Source organism: Jaculus jaculus, chromosome 4, assembly GCF_020740685.1.
Source record: "Jaculus jaculus isolate mJacJac1 chromosome 4, mJacJac1.mat.Y.cur, whole genome shotgun sequence".
In the NCBI taxonomy this organism is placed as follows: Eukaryota; Metazoa; Chordata; class Mammalia; order Rodentia; family Dipodidae; genus Jaculus; species Jaculus jaculus.
Window position 1 is genome coordinate 38522608 of NC_059105.1, and position 24687 is coordinate 38547294.

At 42.5% G+C, this 24687-nt stretch overlaps 1 protein-coding gene across 3 annotated transcripts; it reads left to right on the forward strand.

The window, feature by feature from the left end:
- The first annotated feature begins 1083 nt into the window (after positions 1-1083).
- Tmem237 (transmembrane protein 237) lies at positions 1084-23808 on the forward strand. 3 transcript variants are annotated; one of them, XM_045148523.1, is made up of 13 exons: positions 1084-1213; positions 3313-3344; positions 4011-4021; positions 5424-5480; positions 6254-6391; positions 10112-10232; positions 10928-11085; positions 13760-13883; positions 15683-15874; positions 16584-16657; positions 18411-18501; positions 20003-20124; positions 23216-23808. In XM_045148523.1, the coding sequence occupies exons 1-13, from the start codon at positions 1172-1174 to the stop codon at positions 23275-23277; spliced, it is 1224 nt and encodes a 407-aa protein (XP_045004458.1). In that variant the 5' UTR covers positions 1084-1171; the 3' UTR covers positions 23278-23808. The 3 variants fall into 3 exon arrangements, 2 of the variants coding, with proteins under 2 accessions (XP_045004458.1, XP_045004459.1); XR_006636874.1 differs by having other exon boundaries at positions 20008-20124; positions 23216-23247; XM_045148524.1 differs by lacking the exon at positions 1084-1213 and adding an exon at positions 1798-1854.
- The last annotated feature ends 879 nt before the right edge of the window (positions 23809-24687 follow it).

A 24687-nucleotide genomic window follows, 5' to 3' on the forward strand; every position in this document is an offset into this window, starting at 1 on the left:
TTGGTCCTGAGGTTGAGGGTATGTCTGCAGGGGGAGGAGATCTCAGAAGATGGCTCCTATCTTTCAGCTTTGGGAAGGAGTCACTTGCATCTGTTCTTCTCCTCCTTGCCAGTGTATTGGTCTTACTGACATACAGCCAGTGGCAAAGAGAAGGTGTCGCAGCTTGGATATCCCTCACCTTTGACAAAGCCCAAGAAGGGACACCTGAGCCAGTAGGACGGCACAACTCAGCAAAAATAGTTAATATATTTCACATCTACCACGGAATCCTATGGCACTGTCATTTATAAATAAGACCACAAGCAAATTTTTTTTTGATCAGATGTAATAATCACTAATTTTCCTTAAAAGCCACAACATATGCGTGCCAAAGAGACCTGTATGTGAGCAAACAACTAGATAAAGACGCTATTCCAGTCTTAATCTCCCTAGATCTGAGACTTCCAGTCGCTCCCTTGCATCTGCATCATCCTCTGACCATATCCACACCTTTCCTCCATCCCACTCACCTTTCTTAACTACAAAGTGTTATTCACGATTTAAAAATAGTTTTTCGGGGGATGGAGAAGTGGCTCAGTGGTAAAGGCACTTGCTTGCAAGGCCTGGGGTTGATTCCCCAATACCCAGGTAAAGCCAGATGCGTAAAGTAGCACAGGCCTCTGGAATTCTTTTGCAGTGGCAAGAAGTCCTGTCATTCTTTCTTTCGCGCTGTAGCCCAGGCTGAGCTGGGATTCACTATGTAATCTCATGGTGGCCCCTAACTCATGGTGATCCTCCCACCTCTGCCTTGCCAGTGCTGGGTTTAAAGGCGTGCGACAGCACGCACGGCTGTCAAGTCGTTTTTAATGACAGGTGAGCTCGGATTTGCTGACCGAGGTTGTGGTTCTTTATGGAGAAGTTCCCCCAGGCTTGATTTACAATTACCAGATGAGAGGGGTGCGGGAACACCCAGGCCTGTGACAGAGAATCGGATCAGGACACACCGTCGCCCCTCCCTAACCCAGCTGCCACGGGGCACGCGGCGGCGGGCATCCCAGGCGGGCGGGGCCTCCCCGGGCTGCGCGAAGCCCCCGCCTCCCTCCCTCCCTCCGTCCGTCCGTCCCGCAGCTCCCGGAGGAGGCCCGGCGTCGCGGGGAGCCAGGCTCGGGCCCGCGACGGTTGCGCAGACACCATGAGAGCCGACTCGGGGCCTGGGCTGGAGGAGGCCCGCCGGGTGAGCGGAGCGGGGGCGAGGGGCGGCGGGCCTCCCACGTAGCTGCCCTCCCTGGGCCGAGCCGGGCCGGCGCCACCGTGCTGGGGGAGGGGGGGAATCAGTGGAAGGGGGAGGGACAGCCCGGGCCGCGGGGTGCACAAAAACCTTCGCGGGGACTGAAGCCCGCGGCGGCGCCAAGCCGAACCTCCACGGCACGGGCCGCGTTGCCATGACGACGCCTCCCTGCGCCCCGCGGGCTCGGGTGCTTCCGGCGGGGCTCGGGTGCTTCCGGTGGGCCCCGGGTTCTGACGAGCGTGGGAACAAGTCTTTTTCCCCGGCGAGAGTTTTGAGGTATCTTTTTTTTTTCCTCCCACCGTCCCCGCACGTCCATCGCGGCTAAGGCTTAGCACACCATTGGGGGGAGACCATGGTGGCGACCCCACACCCGACACTGCTCCTGGGCACGCCGGCTCGGTTCCCGAGGGTCTTTCCCCTCAGGCCTTGAGGAGGTCAAGCCTGGCCTCGGGCGGGGCCCGCGGAGAGGCCGGTGACGTAGCCCGATGACGCACTGCGCCTGCGCGCGGCCGGTGGGGCGGGGCGGGGCGGGGAGGGGAGGGGAGCGCCGGCCGCCGGCTTGAAACGCGATGGGAAGGAAGCAGGTGGTAAGCGAGCCTCGGTTACCTTTGAGCTGTTAGGATTTTTTGTCTTCCTTTGAGCCTTCTTCCTACGTTTAACGAGCAGCTTAAGGGTGGGATTTCTGGATGGGTGAAAAACGTGGGGGGTTTTTGTTTGTTTGTTTTGCGGGATTTTTGAAATGTCCTTAGAACCGGCTGCATCTTTTGAACCACAGCGCTTTCCTAAGACCATTGTTCTTTTCCAGGTGTAATGTTGACTACTAGATAGTATTAAGACATGCTATCTGTCCCGAATCTTGTAGCATTCGCATGAATCTGTTTAAATGAATGGATTGCTAACTGAAACAAGAGTGTGTATAAATACAAAACATAGCCTTTCAATCATTGTCTTCTGCAAACAGCATGAGATTCTTGAGATAGTAAATTGATATTTTTAGACATTAGTATTCAATTTTGAAAAATCTCAGGATGTGACTTCACTGTGATGCTCTAAACTTTCACAAGGCTTCTCTTATTCATGCAGAACAACGTATGTAAGTCCCTCTCTCCAGCCTTTCTCCTCTAAATTATATTTTCCATTTGTATTTGGAATGACCTTTAAAAATATCTTTATTTATTTGAGTTAGAGAGGGGGGGGGAGAATGAATGGGTGCAGCAGGGCCTCTTGCCATTGGAAAGGAAGAACTCCAGATGCATGGGCCACTTTGTGCATCTGCCTTTACATGGCTACTGGGGAATCGAACCTGGGCCTTCAAGCTTTGCACGCAAGTACACTTAACCACTGAGCCAACTCTCCAGCCCTAGAATGACCTTTTTACAAAAGCATGCCATTATGTGGCATAAAACATTCATTGTTTTCCCATTTAATAAAACAGAATCCATACCTCTTCGGTATGCAGGGCCCTAGTTACTCTGGCGTCACCTAACTGTGCTTGCTAACTGTGCTGCAGCTTTGCTGCCCTTTTGATTTTAGCCCTCTAACCCCTTCTTCCCTGAAGGCCTCAGCATTTCCTCCTCATTTCCTCAAAGGTTGGCTCCTTTCTCACTCAGCTCTCAACTCACATATCTCAGACTTTCCCTAAGTAAAGTGCCCTCCTCATTCTTTATCATATATTTATAATATAACCACTAGTATGTAAGTGGTAGTTTAAAATATTAAAATTTTAAAAATGGTGGTCTTTGTTTTGTTCTTATTCCTAATGTTTGCAACAGTGCCTGGTCTGTACATAGAAAGAAATGTGAGAAGGAAAGAATTTTAGGTGAAATGTAGAAAGGGCAGCACAAATTCAAACTCACTCATCTGATTTACACCAGGTACTCCCAGATTTCCGTGGAAAATTAGATGGCAATCATCTGATTATATTTTATATCTTCCACAACTTAACAACATGTTTTCAAAGTCATAGTTTTATGGTACTTGAGATGCATAAAGGTGAGATGCTCTGACTTTTTCTTCTTACAAGTCATTTTCCCCTTTCCTCTCAGCGTCCTCCACGAGCCCTTCCACCTGTACCAAGGTAAAAAATAATTTATAGTAATTTCATTACTGACCTTTAAAAATGGAACATAAGTGAAATGGAAAAACTGACTAGTGTTAGAAGAAATTATTTTAATTTTTATTTGTGTGTGTGCACTTGCACACACGCACATGGGCTGCTTTGGAAATAGCTTCCTAAAAAAGTTTAGGAAAAGGCTTTATAAACCTTTAAAGACAAAATAAATCATTGAATCATGACAATAACAGTTAAAGTAAATGCTCTATTTAAAAGCCTGAATGCCACCTTAACAGAATGATAGCTTCATTCTGAATGTTCTAGTATCTTATTTGAATTCCGATCCTCTTGTGTTTGCTGGAATAGTTGTCTGGAAGTTTAAGCTGATTATAATCACTGACAAGAGTTCTTAACCTGCTTAATCCACCTTATTAATAGACAGTAGAGAATACATATTTGTAGATTCAGAAAAAATATTTGGGTGATTTTATTAGCAGTGCTTTGAAACAGCTTACTGCTTACAAATAATAAGCTTGCATATAAGCTAGTTGACAATGTGTGAAAGCTAGTTTTTTAAATTTGTAATGATTTAAGTCAATTTTCAGTCAGATAATAAAATAGATTTCTAATTAAGAGTTTCCCTTTTTGTCTTTGTCCTGCGGATCAAATTTGGCTGGGGGCCACATGAAGTGCTATTCAGGGTGAGTTATCTTACTGTTAATGTAAAAATTTCCAAATGGGGTGACTAGTGCTCAAAAGTAGGCTTAAAGATAGGGGTGGGCATAATGACACAAGCCTGTAATCATATCAGTGGGGAGGCTGAGGCAGAGATATTGTGAGTTTGAGGCTAGTCTGCACTATTCCGTGAGACCCTGTGTCAAGATCAAAAATAAAGTGTGAAAGCTGGTACAGCACACATATCAATGGTCCCAGCTAGTTCAAAGGCTGAGGTAGGAGAACTGCTTGAGCCCAGGAGTTCAAGGCTGACCAGGGTAACACAGACTTTGCCTCAAAAACAAAAATCTGTTGGTTCAATTTCCTCAGTTTATTCCTCTCAGATTTGAATCTGAGTGTATAGTTTATGAAATGCTACAGTATTTGTGAGCAGTTTCCTGTGACTGCCATTTTTTAAATGACGGATGATCTGTCACTCTAGATTGTTGTACTAATGACAGCAGTTCCTCTCTGAATGGAGTCCCTAGAACTTGACATTTTACTAGTTTATAACCTCTCTAGTAGAGACTGTGCCTTTCTTTTCTCCTACTCAGGGTAGCCAAGGTTGTGTTACACTAACCACTCCAAAACTCTCAGTGACTTTGCTGGGCATGGGGGGCCCACGCCTTTAATCTCAGCGCTTAGGAGGCAGAGGTAGGAGGATCGCCATGAGTTCGAGGCCACCCTGAGACTACATAGTGAATTACAAGGTCAGCCTGAGCTAGAGTGAGATCTTCCCTCAGGAAACCAAAAAATAAAAAATCTCAGTGACTTAACATCATATAGGATTTTTAGAAATAATATTAGGTTGGTTGCAAAGTCCACCATGGCAACAGTACAGGGCAATTGCCTTTCACCGTGTCTGTGTTAATGATATGAGATCAAGGCTACTTTTGTCTTGTGGTTCTACCTCCTTACCATGAGGCTTCTTCAGTTGACACAGCAACTGGCTCTTTTTTAGTATTCCTAGATGGCATAGATCACATTATACAAGTATTAGCAGGCCCCACCCTGCTTAGTTTTTGAGGACGAGATCAGGAACCTTCAGGGTGGCATAGGCAGTCACAGATCACTTCACAAAGCCTACTGGCCCGAACTAGTCATTTAACACACCTAATTGCAAGGGGCTGGGAATGGTAGGGGATTAGATGGACATTTGTTGAACCTATTCTCTATGTCCCAGTTGTGAATATTGCTGAGTAGGCCGTGCAATGCTAGTACAACACTGTGGGTTCCCTTTGACCTTGTCAGTTTCTTCCCTTCATACGGGAAAGTTGGCTGAATCCAGGGAAGAGGAAGAAATGTCTTCCTGCCCATGGTTCTCCTGTGGCTATTCTCTGTACTGCATTTCAGGCAGCCTTTTCAGTTGATGTTCTTCCTGTTTTATAGATGATATTCCACTTAGTCGTCCTAAAAAGAAGAAGTCCAGAACAAAAAACACGCCAGGTAAGAAGTTCCTTTTTGTTGGGAGAGATCACAAGTAATGTGTATGGTGAGTGTATGTGTAGTGTTGCACAGGTGTGCAGATGTGCATGCCCTGCGCACATGCCCCCTCTGCACACATGAGGAGCCAGAGTAGAGTGTTAGACATCCTCCTCTGTTGCTCTTCTGTGTCCTTCAGAAAACAGGGACAGAGTCTCTCTCTGAACCAGGAGCTACTGTTTTCTCAGCCAGACTGGCTGACCTGCAAGCACCAGCAGTTCTCCTTTCTCAACCCCTGGGGCTAGGCTTGGGGGCATGTGTGGCCATGCCCAGGCCCTCTGTGGGTGCTGGGGATCAAATTCAGGTACTCAGGCTTGCACTGCAAACACTCTTATCCATTAAACCATCTCCCTAGACCCATGTTTACAATTTTTTGGGCACCTTTAAAATATCTTTTTAAATTATCTATTGATAATTTTTACACATGAATCTAATGTATTTTGATCATAATTTGACACTTTTTGAAACTTCTGAATGTTCTGAAGCAGTTTCCCCTACTTCCCTTTTATTGCTCTTTTTTCTGGCCTCCCCCTTTCAACCTCAGCTTTCTTAGCCCCACATTTCTTTCTATTCTGTGCCTAAAGCCCAAAGTTACAGGTGAGGAGGATGAAACCAGTGCTGAGGCACAAGTCTTAAAGATGAGGCATTATGTAAAACACACCCTAGTTACCCTTTCCCTGCCTTTGGAAAACTGGCTCTGTTCAAGTTACCTCTGTTTTTCTCCTGGTTTCCTGTAGCTAGTGCTTCCTTGGAAGGCCTTGCCGAGCCTGTTGTGGACAAGCCTTCTGAGAGCAGCGCCCCACCAACTACAGAACTCAAGGAGCATCCAGAGGCTCCTGCCCAAAGGAGACAGAGGAAGACCAGGCCACCTCCTGGTAGGTGTAGAACTAAGGTTAGGTTGTCATCGCAACTGTGATATTGGGCTAGAATAAAACCCTGTCTGCTCTCAGTTTTTCTCCAATCCGCTTTCCTTAGGTGGTTTCTTGCTTTGTTCATCAAAATATGAACCCCTTCTAACTCCAATGGTTCCAATCAAGAATACTACACAGCACTCGGGAGACAGAGGTGGGAGGATTGCCATGAGTTCGAGGCCACCCTGAGACTACATAGTGTATTCCAGGTCAGCCTGGGCCAGAGTGAGACCCTACCTCCAAAACCTCCCTCCCCCCCGAATAAAAAAGAATACTACAGGCCTCTTGTCATGTGTGTGGAGTAAAGAGAAGGGAAGCTCAGATCTCAGTGCGTGTAAGAAGTTAGTAAATGAAATGGAGACCAGTGGGGAAAGGATGAATTCTATACTAGCAATGATATAGGGCTGGGGAATTGCCCAGTTGGTAAAACAAACATGAGGACCCGAGTTCAGCTGCCCAAAGTGATGTACAAATGCTGGGCATTGTGGTGTGTGCTTGTGATCTCAGCACCCCCCGGTATTCTGAAGGCAGAAACAGGCAGATCCCTAGGGCTCACTGATCAGCTAGTCAAGTGTACTTGGAAAGTTCCAGGACAAAAGGTATCTAAAAGATAGATGACATTCCTGAGGAATTACATCTAACATTGTCATCTGGCCTTCATACACTTCTAGCACCTGTATACACATCCAGCAGCCAACAAAGTGTACCTGGACATATATGAACTTACATATACACACATGCATACATGTGCCAGAAAAGGTAAAAGCCAACACTGAGGCTCAATTCTATCAAATTCACAAACTTTTTTTATTAAATTAGAAACCCAGTATTGAGCTGGCCATAGTGACACATACCTGTAATTCCAGCACTCACAAGGCTGAGACATGAAGATGCAAGGTAGAGGCCAGCCTGGGCTACATAGTTCCAGGCCCTCCTGAGCTACAAAGCAAGACCCTGTCTCAAAAAAAAAAAGGGGGGGGGCGCTGGAGAGATGGCTTAGTGGTTAAGTGCTTGCCTGTGAAGCCTAAGGACCCTGGTTCGAGGCTCGATACCCCAGGACCCATGTTAGCCAGATGCAAAAGGGGGCGCATGCATCTGGAATTCGTCTACAGTGGTTGGAAGTCCTGGTGCGCCCATTCTCTCTCTCTCTGCCTCTTTCTCTGTCACTCTCAAATAAATAAATAAAAATAAACCAAAACAAATTTTAAAAAATAGCAAAATAACAGGAGCTGGGAAAATTGCTCAGTGGTTAAAGGCACTTGCTTGCAAAAACTAGCACAAGGCATTTAGTGTTCATTTGCTTAGAGATAAGAGGTCCTGTCTCTTCATTCTCAATCTCAATATCTCTCTCTCATAGACACCCACTCATACAAGTAAATGAATAAAACAGCAACAAAAAAGTATAGTGTTCATGAGAATAGGTGTACTTCTTCATGAATAGGAGTACAAACTGATACAGCCCATATCAGCTTTCTCACTGCTGTGACCAAATGCCTAACTTCAAGAAGCAGCTGAAGGGAGTTTTATGTTGCCTTCCATTTGAGGTTGTAGTCAACCATGGTGGGGAACAGCGGCAGCAGGAGCTTGAGGCAGCTGGTCACACTCACTCCACAGTGAGGGAGCAGGGAGTGATGAGTGCTAGTGCGCAAGCTAGCTTTTTGTTTCGTTTGTTTTGTTTTTTGAGGTGGGGCCTCACTCAAGCCCAGACTGACCTGGAATTCACTATGGAGTCTCGGGCTGGCCTCGAACTCACGCAATCCTCCTACCTCTGCCTCCCAAGTGCTGGGATTAAAGGTGTGTGCCACCATGCCCAACTAGCTTGCTTGCTTGCTTTCTCAAAAGATTCTATTTTTATTTATTTATTTATTTGAGACAGAGAAAGGGCGAGAAAGTGAGAATGGACGCACCAGGGCCTCTAGCCACTACAAACGAACTCCAGATGCATGCGCCACCACGTGCACCTGGCTTACATGGGACCTGGAGAATCAAACCTGGGTCCCTAGGCTTCATAGGCAAGCGCCTTAACTGCTAAGCCATCTCTTCAGTCCTAGCTTTCTTTCTTCTTCTTTTTTTTTTTTTTTCGAGGTAGGGTCTCACTCTGGCCCAGGCTGACCTGGAATTAACTATGTAGTCTCAGGGTGACCTTGAACTCATGGCAATCCTCCTACCTCTGTCTCTCGAGTCCTGGTATTAAAGGCGTGCGCCACTACATCCGGCATAGCTTTCTGGTTTTTAATTGTGTGTTGGGGGGTGCATGTGTGTCGCGGCACACATGGAGGTCAGAGGACAACCTCGAGGTGTCTGTGCTGTTCTTCCACCTTCTTTGGAGACAGGGTCTTTTGCTTCTGTAAACAAATGTCAGTCTAGCTAGCCTTTTAGCTTCTTTTTTAAAATGTCTGTATTTCAACTTTGGAACTTTTATTGACAACTTGCTTACATATAGACAATGTACTATGATCCTAATTCCTTCTCACCATCCCACTCCCTTTCCACCCTTAGCTAGCCTAGTTGTAAGCACGTTGGTATCACAAACATGTGCCACTTTGCATCTGGCTCTATGTGGGTACAGGGGAATTGAACTCAGGTTGGCAAGCTTTCTTTAAAACAGGCACTTTTTAACCATTGAGCCATTTCCTTAGCTCTTCAATCATCTTTCTTTAAAAAAAAATATTTTATTTACTTATACATTTATTTGAGAGAGAGAGGTAGATATATAGAGAGAATGGGTACACCAGGGTCTCTAGCTACTACAGACAAACTTCAGACACATGCACCACCTTGTGCATCTGGTTTTATGTGGGTACTCCGGAACCGAACCTGGGTCCTTAGGCTTGACAAGTACCTTAACTGCTAAGCTATCTCCCTAGCCTAAGTCATCATCTTTTTTCTAAAATCTTTTTGACCAGTCCACCTAAATTGTAAGGGTGCATCCAAACACTTGCCTTCCTACAGGGAATATAGAGTGTTGGTACATGTTAAGACCATGTGATTGACTCAATAAAAGCCTTGCATACTGGGACTGGAAAGATGGCTTAGTGGTTAAGGTGCTTGCTTGCAAAGCCAAAGGACCCAGGTTCGATTCTCCAGGACCCATGTCAGCCAGATGTACAAGGTGGAACATGCATCTGGAGTTTGTTTGCAATGGCTGAAGGCCTTGGCATGCCCATTCTCCCCGGCCCCCCCCCCCACCTAAATAAAAATGAATGCCTTTAACCACTGAAAATCAGTGGTTGCATACTGAGTCACTGATGAGTTTTCCTGCAGAGAATACATCCCACGTGTTCTCAGAACTTGTTGATGTAAGAATGAGGGTGCCTGATTCAGCTCTACTGATGAAGGACTATTGGGTTCTTGTACTTGGCTTTACCCAGATTGTCCTTATCTTATCTTTTCTTTTGCTGTAATAATTTACATAACAAGTTCCGAATCCTGTCAGCAAATCACCAAACCTGGAGGTACTCTAACCCTGGTGATAGATTTAATTTTTCCCCATGTTATTTGGCACTGAAGTTCAAATTGAGAGTAGAGGGGTATAAAACTTTTTAAAATTAAAATTTATAAGATAGTGGGAAAAATATAGCCCAATTTAAGTTCTTAAAGATCTCTTGTTTTATACAAGTCTTGTACATTATTTTTATTTTTTACCTTATACTCACTTGAAAACATAATTTATTTTGTTTTCAGAGTTGGAGACTTCCTTCACTGAAAAGAAGACATCTAGTCCATCTTTATTACGGAATGAAAATGGTATTGATGTGGAGCCAGCTGAGGAGGCAGTTATTAAAAAGCCTCGAAGGAAAGCAAAGTAATAATTTATGTGCCCTTTAATATATTTTCCAGGGTACTCTGGTGTTTATTTCAAACACCAAAATGGTAGCTTCTTATTAGGTCTTACTAAGTACTGCATCGGTATAGCTCTAGGATAAATAGTATTACAAAGTAGAAGTTAAATTGTAATGATCCATATGAAAAGCTTGAATCTCTAAGGAAAAAAAAATGTTGTATGTAACCTAAGGAGTCATATCTAAAAAAGAATAACATAGAGAAGATTTGTATAAGTAGCAAAAGTAAACTATTAAGGATATTAATAATTAAAGAGATGATAAGCTACTGTGATATAGTTCCTTATGTTAACAGAACTAGTAAATATTTCAGCAATAAGTCTTATATTTTAGCATAGAAAATTAAGTAAAAGATAAAAATAGGATGGTGTGCTTTAAAAAAAAATACCTGAAAGTTATATAGCATTATTGTTTTAAGCTTAGAGAAATGTAGTTTAGTCACTGTAATTTTCACTTGGGAAAACTGAGGTCCACAGAAATTTGGGCAACTTGCACGTAAAACAGTTAGTAGCAGATCTATTTGAGTAACAACTGTTTTCTTTCACTCCAAGTTCAGGGCCCTTTCCATTATATTCATGGATAGTTCCTTACATGGGTCTATAAAACTTCAAGAATTATCAACTTATTTATTTATTTTTTAACATTCTCCTGGTTGCAGGAAAACCCAGCCAGCAGAATTACAATATGCCAATGAGCTTGGAGTAGAAGATGAAGACATAATTACTGATGAACAAAGTACCCTAGAGCAACACTCTAGATTCACTGCACCCACCGGAGTTAGCCAGCCTGTAGGCAAAATATTTGTGGAAAAAAGCCGTAAGTAATTTTTGGTTTTGGAACGTGATCTTTTTAAAAATTATACAAGGATATCTTTTGACCCTATAGTTCTAACAGTCTGAATTAAGGAAATAATAAAAATATGAACAAGAATTTATACAAAAGTTAGTCATTACACTATTAGTAGTGAAGATGAAAACTGGAAGTAGGGGAGATGGCTCACTGGTTATGTGTGCTTCTTGCACAATCATGAGGGACTAGGAGGAGCCTGGAACCAGCCTAGTATGAATCTTCAGATCCCACAGAAACAGCTGGGCCTGTAAACCCAGTCCTGCAAAGGGAAGCAGAGACTGGAAAATCACCCAGGCTTGTGAAAAGCAGTGAATTCTGGTGTCGGTAAAAGACTAATAAGAATGGGAGGAAGAGGGCTGGAGGGATGGCTTAGTGGTTAAGGTGTTTGCCTATAAAGACATCCTAGCACCACAAAAAAATGCTGCATATATTTTTTGAGAAAATCGTTATAATTTTATATATAGCATGTACATCAGTAACTTGACCAGGCTTGCAGTTTATTTTAGTTCAGGATGTTAAAACAAAATACAATCAACTGGATACTCAAACCATGGTCATTATTCCTCATAGTTCTTGGCAGCAGGCAAGCCTAAGAGAAGGTGCTGGCTGGTTCAGTTCAGGAAGGTGATGGCCCTGTGCTGGAGTGTATGTGGCTATCTTCTCACCATGTCTTCACATGGCCAGTACAGCTCAGAAGTCTTCATTTCTGAAAAGAACCTTAACCCTATAATGCATGGGAGCCCTACCCTTGTAACCTCATGTTAATCTAAGATTGTCCAATGATACTGTCTTCAGATACCGTCATATTGGGGGTTAGCGTGTCAGTATAGTGATTCAGTCCGAAATTTGCTTAAGAAAAATGTACCCAAACCATGGTCACAACCATAACCTGTTACCGTGGATGTGCTACTTAAAGAACTCTTCTGAAACTGGGATGGAGAGATGGCTTAGCAGTTAAGGTGTTTGCCTGCAAAGCCAAAGGACCTTGTCCAATTCCCCAGGAAACACTAAGCCAGGTGCATAAAGTGACTCATGTGTCTAGAGTTAGTTTGCTGGGGCTGGAGGCCCTGGCGCACCCATTCTCTCTCTTTCTCTCTCTCTCACTCTCTCAAATAAATAAATTTTGAAAACTAAAATAAAGAACTCTTCTGAAACAAAGGCTAGTCCTTAAAATTTGAAATTTTGATTTTATATAAATTATTTTCAAATCCTAATTCTATAAGATCCTGTCTAAAGATGTTGAAATTCTTAGCCACTAAGAAACCTGTGTTCTGGAGATTGATGACTTGTCTGCATCTCATAGTTGGTGTGTAGCTGGGACTTGTCCCCACGTTTCCCACAAGTGTCCCCACTGGTGGTCAACTGGCTGTTTAATTTACTCCAGTCTATTTTCAAGCAGTATCACTCAGTTATTTTTATTCCTCCTTCCTTTGGCACAGAAATGTCTCTTAACTGAGTAACTGACCACATAAAGTACCATTGATTATTGGCTGTTTAGAAAATGTTTTTCCTGAGGACAAGCTATTCTTATGTTTTCTAAAGCATCTGAGAGCTGGGGTGGAAGAGGGAATTGAAGTGGAGCCTTCCACTTCCTGAAGGGTATTGGTGGATTGTTGTGTATACAAGAAGGGGCTTCCAAGTCAACAGTGAAAGTGTAAATTCTGCTCACATAATGTCACAGTGCTGATTTTTTTTTTTTTTCTTTCGAGGTAGGTTCTCACTCTGGTCCAGGCTGACCTGGAATTAACTGTCATCTCAGGGTGGCCTTGAACTCATGGCAATCCTCCTACCTCTGCCTCCCGAGTGCTGGGATTAAAGGCGTGCACCACCATGCCCAGCTAACAGTGCTGATGATTTTCATTTAAATCTCATGGGAAGTTTATGATCGAACCCATTTTCTTATCTGCTGATACAGAACACTATTCTGACTATCATCTTAACATTTTTAGATTTTATTCTCAATTGAAAGTTCACTATTATATTTCATTAAATACGGTTGACTCCCAAAACTATTACTTTTTTTAAAAAAATTTTTATTTATTTATTTATTTGAGAGCGACAGACACAGAGAGAAAGACAGGTAGAAGGAGAGAGAGAGAATGGGCGCGCCAGGGCTTCCAGCCTCTGCAAATGAACTCCAGGCGCGTGCGCCCCCTTGTGCATCTGGCTAACGTGGGACCTGGGGAACCGAGCCTCGAACCGGGGTCCTTAGGCTTCACAGGCAAGCGCTTAACCGCTAAGCCATCTCTCCAGCCCCCAAAACTATTACTTTAACATCAGTTTGGATTGAGAAGAAAGTGGATTGACGGGTTTTTTGGTTTTTTCTGAGGATGAAGAAATAGTATGTATAAGTAGCCAAAGAGATTCTTTTTTAAAAAGTTACTAACTGAAGAGTTTTTAGATAGAAAAATTTCAAACTTAGTTTAGGTTTTTTTTTTTTTTTGAGACAGGATTTCATTTAGTCCATGAACTTACTATGTAGCTGAGACAATTCTTGAACAGAGATACTGTGCCTCTACCTCCCAAGTGATGGGATTAACCATGTGCCACCAGACCTGGCTTGAAGCTTCTTAAAGGTAGGATCATGGTGTCTTTCTTCCTAGTTATTGATCATTGTGTCTTATGTGTTATATATTCTTAGGACGATTCCAGGCTGCTGATCGTTCAGAGTTGATAAAGACCACAGAAAACATAGATGTGTCAATGGACTTAAAGCCATCCTGGACCACCCGAGATGTGGCACTTTCAGTACACCGAGCTTTCAGGTGGTCACTTTTGTTTGGCCGGCCAGCTTGCCTGCTGCCTTCCTTCCTTCCTTCTTTCCTCCCCTTCCCTTCCCTTCCCTTCCCTTCCCTTCCCTTCCCTTCCCTTCCCTTCCCTTCCCTTCCCCTCTCCTTTCCTCTTTCCTTCCCCTCTCCTTTCCTCTTTCCTTCCCCTCTCCTTTCCTCTTTCCTTCCCCTCTCCTTTCCTCTTTCCTTCCCCTCTCCTTTCCTCTTTCCTTCCCCTCTCCTTTCCTCTTTCCTTCCCCTCTCCTTTCCTCTTTCCTTCCCTCCCTCCCTCTCTCCTCATCCCTTCCTTCCTGCTTTCTTTTTAGGATTCTTTGTTCTTTTTAATTAAAATCAAAAACTCTGAGGACCACTTGGGAATTGCCAGCTGTGGGTGAGAGTTTTCCCTCGGCTGGGCCAACTCAGGCCCTTTCTCTCCAAATGGGTTCTTTATCCCCACATGGCAGGAGCTCCTTCAACTTTCTTTTCTCTCTTTTCTTTCCACAATTTTTCCAGCCTTAATGTGGAATCTGTAGCCACGTGGGTGCCTTTTCTTGGCTCTGTACTTCACTCAATAAAAAGAATAATAAGTTAAAATTAAAAACTTTTGGGCTGGAGAGATGACTTAGTGGTTAAGGCACTTGCCTGGGAAGCCTAAGGACTCAGCCTCTTCCTCTCTTCTCTCTCTCAAATAAATAAATAAAAATATTTTAAAGATAGGATTAATTCTTTTTTGTTTGTTTGTTTGTTTTGTGTTTTCAAGGTAGGGTCTCAGTCTAGTCCAGGCTGGCCTGGAATTCACAATGTAGTCTCAGGGTAACCTTGAACTCAGAATGATCCTCCTACCTCTGCCTCCCAAGTGCTGGGATTAAAGGTGTGCACCACCACACCCAGCTAGAATTAATTCTTTATTAAATCAAAAACCTTTATTAAGGGGGCTGGAGAGATGGCTTAGCGGTTAAGCGCTTGCCTGTGAAGCCTAAGGACCCCGGTTCGAGGCTCGGTTCCCCAGGTCCCACGTTAGCCAGATGCACAAGGGGGCGCACGCGTCTGGAGTTCGTTTGCAGAGGCTGGAAGCCCTGGCGCGCCCATTCTCTCTCTCTCCCTCTATCTGTCTTTCTCTCTGTGTCTGTCGCTCTCAAATAAAATAAATAAATAAAAATTTAAAAAAATAAAAAAACCCTTTATTAAGGCCTGAGAGATTGCTCATGGGTTAAAGGCACTGTTTGCAAAACCTGTTGGGGGCTGACGAGATATCTTAGCGGTTAAGGTGCTTGCCTATAAAGCCAAAGGACCCAGGTTTAACTCCCCGGGACACACTTAAGCCAGATGCACAAGGGGGCGCACACATCTGGAGTTCTTTTGCAGTGGCTAGAGACCCTTGTGTGTCCATTCTCTCTCTTACCTTATCTCTCCCTCTCTGTACTTGCCTAGCCTAGCATACAGGAGACTGGGTTCCTACCCAGTACTGCAAAAATCAAATGTACACTTGTTTTTTCTTTTCATGATATGTTTTTATATATGAAGAGACTTTAGGGACTATAGAGATGGCTCAGCAATTAGGGCTTTTGCCTGCAAAACCTAATAATCAGGGTTTAATTCCCTAGTATCCACATAAATCCAGATGCACAAAGTAGCACATGTATCTGGAGTTCATTTGTAGTAGCTGGAGGCCCTGGTGTGCTCATTCTTTCTCTCATTGTGTCTCTGTGCATGCAAGTAAGTAAGGAAAATATTTTTTTAAATACTTAACCTTTTATTTGAATGATTCCTGTATAATTAAACCCTTCTCCATGCAGGATGATTGGTCTGTTTTCTCATGGCTTCTTGGCTGGCTGTGCTGTATGGAATATTGTTGTGATATATGTTCTAGCGGGAGATCGGCTGTCTAACCTCTCCAACCTTCTGCAACAGTACAAGACCTTAGCATATCCATTCCAGAGTCTTCTCTATTTACTTTTGGCCCTGAGTACAGTTTCAGCTTTTGACAGGTAAGACTTGTGACTGCAGATCCTTCTGTCTTCTTCAGGAAGAAATGGTGAGGAAAAATGTGTCACTGGCTGCAACAGTTTTCAGAATATAGTACTGTAGTAATATTGCTTTAACATTTTTTAAACCAGCCTTTAGAGTGATTTTATCTTAACTTTATTATATCTGTAATAATAATCCTATTTCTAAATAAGATCATGTTCCTAAGTTCCAGGTGTTAGGCATTCACTATATATTTTTGGGACTATAATTCAATCCATTAGTAAAACATACTTATTGGTAGTCTAATGATATAGCTAATAGAAGAAGGAAGGAGCTAATGAATTTTACAGGTTGAAATTAATTTGTTTCTTTAAGATGTCTTCATACTAAAGGAATGTTGCCTAAAATAGTCTTCTAGTTTTTATATATATATTTTTGAGGTAGGGTCTCCCTATAGCCCAAGCTGATCTCTGGAACTTACTTTGTAGCCTAGGCTGGCTTCAAACTTATGGTGATCCTCCTATCTCAACATCCTGAGTGGTGGGATTGAAAGTGTGAATCACCCTACCCAGCTCTTATGTAGCCTTTATAACTTGTAAATTTAAACTTCATCTACTTAAAGCCAGTGGACAATATGAGTGATACCAGTAGACTAGAGAAGTAAAATGATTCAGTGAGGAAAGTACAGTTTTGTTTACTGGGATGGAAAGCTTTTATGTTTAATTCTAGGGTTGACTTTGCTAAAACATCGGTAGCAATCCGAAATTTTTTGGCACTGGATCCGACAGCTTTAGCTTCTTTCTGTAAGTAGTGGTTTAACTTGGTTACTCTGTGTTGGCTGAGGACACTGTAATTTCTTTTACATTTTTTATTTTATTGTTTCATAATTTTATACATGTATATAATGTGTTTTGATCATATTCACCCCCCATTACCCTCCCACTCCTGCTAAATATAAACCCATTTTTCTTTCCATTTTAAAAATTGGGACCCACTGACTTAAATTAGGGTTCCTTATATGAGCATAGCTGGGGGTTGTTTACTGGAGTATAAGCAATTTCCCAATGGCTGTCAGTCAAGGAACTATGAGCTGTGTTTCCTGCTAGAACCTCCAACCTCCCAAGGAAACTATAATTTTCTATCAGGAAAAATACATTTTTATTTTTTAACTTTTATATTATTGCTTCTTATAAATCATTACCTATAGATGTTTAGTGAATTTGTGATTAAACACATTGTTTTAGACATAATTTTAATAGATTTGGGGGGTATTATGAGACAGCTTCTTATGTAACACATGTTGGCTTTGAATTTGCTATGTAGCTGAGGATGACTTTAAACTCCTGATCCTCCTACCTCCACTTCAAAAAGTGCTTGGATTACAGCACGTGCTGCCATTCCTGGCTTAGGGCTATTTTTTCCTTAGAAGTTCATCCAAGTAACTTTTGTAATTTATTTTTATTTTTATTTTTATTTTTTGAGAGACAGAGAAAGGGTAAAAGAGGCAGAGAGAGAGAATGTAGATTAGAACAGACATTCACCTGCTAACCATCTCTCCAGCCCCTAAATCACTTTTAAAAGTTTAATTTGGAGCTGGATGTACACACAATCCCAGCACTCAGGAGGCAGAGGTAAAAGGATTGCTGTGAGTTCAAGGCCACCCTGCGATTAAATAGTGAATTCCAAGTCAGCCTGTGCAACAGAGTGACACCCTACCATGAAAAACCAAAAGTGGTAGTTTAATTTGTACATGAAGTACTGGGTTCATTTCAGTCAAGTACTATTTTATAAATTTCTGGTAATTTAAAACACATTTTGTTCTAAGTTACTAGAATATGGTTTTAGTTTTATGTTATTGTGGGGAGAATGCATGTGTGTAGGTTATAAGATAACTTTGAGGTGTCTGTGTTTCACCTTCTTTTAAAAAATATTTTTATTTATTTATTTGTGGGAAAAGAGAGAGAGGCAATTGGGTACACTAGGGTCTCTTGCCACTGCAAATCAGCTCCAGATGCATGCACTGCTTTGTGCATCTGGCTTTATGTGGGTACTGGGGAATAAAACCCAAGCTGGCAGGCTTTGGAAGTAAGTACCTTTAACCACTGAGCAATCATGACAACCCAGTAATGAGGATACTTATAAAGGTATTTCTGGGATCTTAAGCAAGTCATTTAATTGCATAAAAGATATTTTATTTTAGATTCTTGTCAGCTATAGTAATAAAATAGTAAAAATCCTATAAAATACTCTGTAACCTGTGTTCCTCCCAAATAATACAAGGTTATCTATTGAAAATAATCAAGTGAATTTCTTTTGTCTCATCATTTACCAAAATCTACATTATTTTTAAACAAGATTAAAAAATATTAGTAATTTAGCTGGGCATGGTGGTGTATACATTTAATCCCAACACTCAGGAAGCAGAGATAGGAGGGTCACTGTGGGTTCGAGGCCAGCCTGGGACCATAGAGTAAATTCCAGGTCATCTTGGGCTAGAGTGAGACCATACCTTGAAATAAATAAGTAGAATTAATAGTAATTTTTTTTTCTTCTTAGTATACTTTACTGCTCTGCTACTATCTCTGAGTCAGCAAATGACAAGTGACAGAATCCACCTTTACACACCTTCTATCAATGGTAGCCTCTGGTAAGAATTCACACTAACATTTGCAACAGTGGGGATAATGTGCTTCTCCTTTTGCACTACTAAAGTATGTATTTTTGCTTACAAAACTGGGAAGAAAATACTTATCAAAATTGTATATACGGGCAGGAGAGATGGCTTGGCGCTTAAGCGCTTGCCTGTCAGGCCTAAGGACCCCAGTTCGAGGCTCAATTCCCTAGGACCCACATTAATCAGATGCAAAAGGGGTGCACGTGTCTGGAGTTTCTTTGCAGTGGCTGGAGGCCCTGGCATGCCCATTCTCTATCTATCTGCCTTTTTCTCTGTCTGTCGTTCTCTAATAAATTTTTAAAAAATTGTAATATACTATGGGAAGGAAATTTTTTTGGTTAATCTTCTCTCTCTCTTTTAATATATATATATATGTGACTGCTGTTATATATGCCTGCAGTTTTTATTTGTTTTATTTTTTTTTGTCTTGATATAGGGGCTCATGTAATCAGGTTGGTCTTGAACTCATTATCTAGCTGAGGCTGTCTTTAACTCCTGATCCTTCTGTTGTCCCTCTAAAGTGCTGGGGTTACAGGCATGAGCCACCATGCCCTGCTTATCCTTGTATTATTATTATTATTATTATTATTATTATTATTATTGAAATACCTTTTTTTGGGGGGGGTTCAAGGTAAGGTCTTGCTCTAGCCTTGGCTGACCTGAATTCTCAGGCTGGCCTTGAACTCAAGGTGATTCTCCTATCTCTGCCTCCCCAATGTTGGGATTAAAAGCATGTACCACCACGCTCAGACAGAACTTAATTTTGTTTTTTTAATTTTAGAGAAAGACAGAGAATTGGCACGCCAGGGCCTTAGCCTCTGCAATCAAACTCTGGACATTTGTGCCACTTAGTGTGCATGTGTGACTTTGCCTTGCCTCCCCTTTGTACATCTGGCTAACGTGGGATCTGGAGAGTTGAACAAGGGTCCTTAGGCTTCACAGGCAAGCACCTTAATCACAAAGCCATCTCTCCAGCCTCCAAACTATGTTTTAAATCTTTAAATTGTCACAAATGGATTGTGGAGCTCTATGTCTTTATCCCAAGAGAATCTAATGCCTTGGAGCGGTGCTCGGGGAGGTTGCTCAGATAGCACCGAACAGTAAGCAGGGCTGGGAAGAGCAGAATAGCATGAAGCTGACAGGATGGCCGACATTTCAGTTTAAAACTTGGAGTCTGTTTTTGAGAGAGTAGATGGGGGAATGGTATTAAGAGAGAAAAGTAAGATACTTAATTGAAGAGTATTGCCATGGTAGTTGGAAGAAACTTAGAATTTTTTGAACACTAATATATATATATGTTCTGTTTAAATTTCAAATAGTCTTGAACACCTTGGTTATATGTTGTATTTTAAGGGAAATTTTACTTTGTTATTTCTATATGAGAGGACTATTTTTTTAACTTCATGAAGATAGCTACATTTGGGCATATGAGCAACAATGCAGACAGTTCTCATGGGTATCTCTTTATCTCTAGGACAGCAGGAAGTGAGGAACAGATTCTCCAGCCATGGATCGTGGTGAATCTTGTGGTGGCCCTTCTGGTTGGATTGTCCTGGTTGTTTTTGTCCTACAGGCCAAGTGTGGATCTTAGTGAAGGTATTAAAAGAATAAGGAATATAAAAATATCCTGAAATCTTCTGTAATGTCTTTTTAGTCTTCTGATAATATTCTAGTAACAAAGATATTTAAAATAAAATGAGGGACAGGAGAAATATCTCAGCAGGTAAGAGTACTTGCTGTGTAAGCATGAAGTACTGAGACCATCCTGAAATTGAATCCCAAGTACACATGTAAACAGATGGGGATAGCCATGCATGCCTATAACCTTAGTCCTGTAAGGAGTGGAGACTGCAGAATTGCTGGGGCTCACATGTCAGCCAGTTTGACCAAAAATGGCAACAGAGTTCAATGAGAGATTCTGTATCAAGGAAGCATGCTATAGGAAGATAACTGATGTTTTCCTCTGGTCTCTACACATGGGCATATGGGGCATGCCCGTCCGTGTGTGCACACACGCGCGCGCGCGCGCACACACACACACACACACCATACCACATATCCTACAAACATACATACACAAAAGGGTAGAACAGAGAAAATAATGTATAATGAAGTGATGGGAGAAGCAAGAAAGGCCTAGAAAGCTGGAGTCTGGAAATGCTTAAGGTGGGGCTCCTGTGGCCCTTGTGTACATACTTTCAGAAGGTGTATCTTCCTTTGGAACCCTTCCGAGAACTGATAAAACTATTTGCTTTCATGAGTCTAGTCTCCTTAATTTAAATAGATCATGCTTCATTGTCTACCCTGTGTCAGACATATTATTTTTTTAAATATGAATTAGTTTTTAAAAGAAATATTTTTATTTATTTACAAGGAGAAAGAATGAGAATGGGTGCCCCAGGGCCTCTTGCTACTGCAAACAAACTCCAGACACATGTGCCACTTTGTGCATCTGCCTTTAAATGGGAAATCAAACCCAGGCCATCAGGCTTTGCAAGCAAGTGCCTTTAACCACTGAGCCATCTCTCTAGCCCTTCAAATGAACTCTTACCTCCCCTTCTTGGCACAAATTCTTAACCCTTTCTTACCTAATAGAGTGCTTAGTTCTTTTATGTTTGCTGTGCCCAGTTCTCAGTGGAATTCACTAATCTCTAGAGTAAGGCTCTTTGAAATGCTGGAAGAAAAGGAATCATATTAGCACACTGCTTACTCACTAGCACGAACTTTAGGAGCTGCTTAGGATTTGTACTGTACATTGTACTTCCATGACTAGGCTTCCACAGTTTCGTCTTTGAATCAAGTGAATGCTTTCTAGACTTTGGTTACTTTGTTTTTGTTTTGATCAAGAAATTGCAACAGGGCTGGAGAGATGGCTTAACAGTTAAGGCACTTGCCAGCAAAGCCAAAGGACCCAGGTTTGATTCCCAAGGACCCATGTAAACCAGATGCACAAGGTGGCATATTTGTCTGGAGTTTGTTTGCAGTGGCTGGAAGCCCTGGCACACCCATCCTCTCTCTGTGTCTATCTGCCTCTCTGTCTCTCTCAAATAAATAAATAAAAATAAAATGCACACACACACACACACAAAAAGAAAGAAATCACAACTTTACCCATCTCAGAAGTCTTAGAGTGGACAGTTTCCCAACATTTGCATTTATATAAAAACCATGGCTGGAGAGATGGCTTAGCAGTTAAGGTGTTTGTTTACAAAGCCAAAGGATCCTGGTTCGATTCTCCATAAGCCAGATGCACAAGGGACACATGCACCTGGAGTTTGTTTGAAGTGGCTGGAGGCCCTGGCATACCCATTCTCTCCCTCTCTCTTTCTCTTTATCAAATAAAAAAGAAAAGAAAAAAAACCAAAGTAGCTGAATGTGATGGCACATGTCTGTAAATAAAGATAGAGGCAGAAGGATAGGGCACCCTGGGTTACCTAGAGAGATCAAGTTCAGCCTGAGCTATAGGACGACCATGTCTCAACCAAACCAGACCAAGCCAGAATACAATTTCCTTGTATATATTTACTCATGAGTGTGCTTTTATACATTGGAATTCCTATTTTGCTCCACAAAGTAAACTGCCAGTTTACTCATTTTAATATACTTAGTTTAAAAAATCTTAGGCTTTGGGTTGAAGAGATGGCTTAGCAGTTAAGGCACTTGCCTGCAAAGCCAAAGGACCCAGGATTGATTCCCTAGTACCTACATAGGCCAGATGCACAAGAGGGCATATGCATCTGGAATTCATTTGCAGCAGTTGAAGCCCTGGCATACCCATTCTCTCTCTATTTGCCTCTTTCTCTCAAACAAATAATTAGGAAAAAAAAAATGTAAGTCTTAGGTCTTATATATTTTGCTGTCTTTTTTTTTCCCCCTATTTGGTATAATTTTTGGTTGCTTTTGATTTTTTAATCTAATAACTCAAAGGACTTACCAGATTCTCAGGGTTTTATCTTTCTATATTTCTGGGCATCTTGTTTTGCTTTTGTTTTTTAAGGTAGGGTCTTGCTCTAGCCCAGCTTCCCAAGTTGTGGAATTAAAGGCATGAGCCACCACACACAGCTTTTCTTGGCATTTTTTGATAAATTACATATCCATGCTAAGTAATAGTTTCATTATCAAAATGTCTACTGATCACAGTACATGGTGCATTTAGCTAGCTTGCATAGTATTCAGTCTGAATCACAAAGTGTGCATTACATAGTAAGGCTTCCAGAAACTTGTTCTTTTTTATGGCCCTGTAAGTCCTATATCATTTTATCTTGATGGGAATTTTAAAAGTAAATATAAAATGAGACTATCTAACTGACTGGGTTGTTGTAGTGTTGAGATGGGACACCTAATGTTAGTTTTTGAGCTCTTCCTCTTTAACATCCCAACATTTTTTTTCCTAAACTTTTTATTTATTTATTTATTTGAGAGCGACAGACACAGAGAGAAAGACAGATAGAGGGAGAGAGAGAGAATGGGCGCGCCAGGGCCTCCAGCCTCTGCAAACGAACTCCAGACGCGTGCGCCCCCTTGTGCATCTGGCTAACGTGGGACCTGGGGAACCGAGCCTCGAACCGGGGTCCTTAGGCTTCACAGGCAAGCGCTTAACCGCTAAGCCATCTCTCTAGCCCTGTAAAAAACTGTTGGAAGAATGGGGAAAACATTGTAAGTATGATGTGTTCATTTTCTTCTCCAGAGTTAATGTTCTTCTCTGATATGGAAGATTACCCAGATAAAGGAATCAAGACCTCTTCATAGTATCAGCTCACTACTGCAGTAACAACCCAGTATTCTACCCAATTTTGGTTGAAGTGTATTTTTTTTATAAGATGTATATGTGTATTTTTAATTGAGTTTTTGGTTATTTAATACTAAAAAACTTCTCAAGATTATGGAAAATATTTACATTATATCTATCCTTTGTCCCCAAACAGTGATCTCTATGGTATTGCCATCCTAATGATAAAGGTGATAATGAGCTAAAAACAAGCAGGTGAAAGTGTTTATTTCCTGTTCTCTTAAATTAATTGTATTTTTACTCATTATCTTAAAAAGCATTAACTCAGAAAAGCCATAACTTTAGTATTATAAAATAACATACCAAGTTTAAATTTAGGTTAGAAGAAAAAATGCCTTCATTATATATTTTTTGATGTCTCCTTACTGAACACTTGAAATACAAATTTGTCTTTTTAGAGTTTGGCTTAGTGGTTTGTATATCATGAATTGTAATTTAGATTGAAAGATGTTTTACTTCATGGATAATAAAATGGATATATATCTTTTGGACTTCTGGACAAGATGGCATCCACCTAACCATTCAGCACCTCCTGGGGAAGGAAAGGCAAGACATTTAGGGTTCATTGGGTCTTCAAGGGGTGAGCAGACCTTAATAGACCTCCAGTAGAGGTCGTGGAGGAGCAAAGCAGGGAATCCGGGGGTTCCCACACTTGGGTAGCGCACCAGTCCCCCAGTCCTCTCAAACAGCCATCCTAGCCTGAGTCCAGCCCCATGTTCCTCCTGCAGTAACTGCAGGCCCGCGGAGCTCCACCGCACCTTCATGATCACGAGCAAGCGCTGTGCTGCCCCCACAATGCACCAGCAGGCTAGCATGCCCCCAGGGTGCCCACCACTGCAGAGCTCCACGGGAGAACTCTGCTACCCCCCACCTCCGTGTGTGGACCCAGGCCAGCAGGCTGGCGTTTCCCCAGGGGACCTCTGTGCGCAACCACCTTCCCACTCACTGCCACCCCCGCACTTCCCTATGTGGACCCAGGTCATCAGGCTAGTGCTCCCCTTGCTGCCACTAGGGACCTCCACATGCCACTGCCCCTCTGTGCATGGGCCCAGGCCAGCAAACTAGGGTTCCCCACTCCCTAGGCTCTCCCACCACAGGGGCCCTCCACCCCCTCCCCTGCATGTCACCTGACCCACAGCAGTCCCACATCCCTGTCCTGCCCTGTCACAGGACCCATCAGTCCCATCCACCCCAGGCTGCAGGGCCTCAAAGTACCCATTGTCCCATCCCTTCACCCTTCATCATTGCAGAATCGCCACTCATTCCCATCCTCCTCAGCTCCACAGCCCAGCTGCAACACCAGTCTGCTTTGTCCCATTCCCCCTACCTCCTGTCCCCTCGCACCACCTGGCCATGCAGTCCCTAATCAC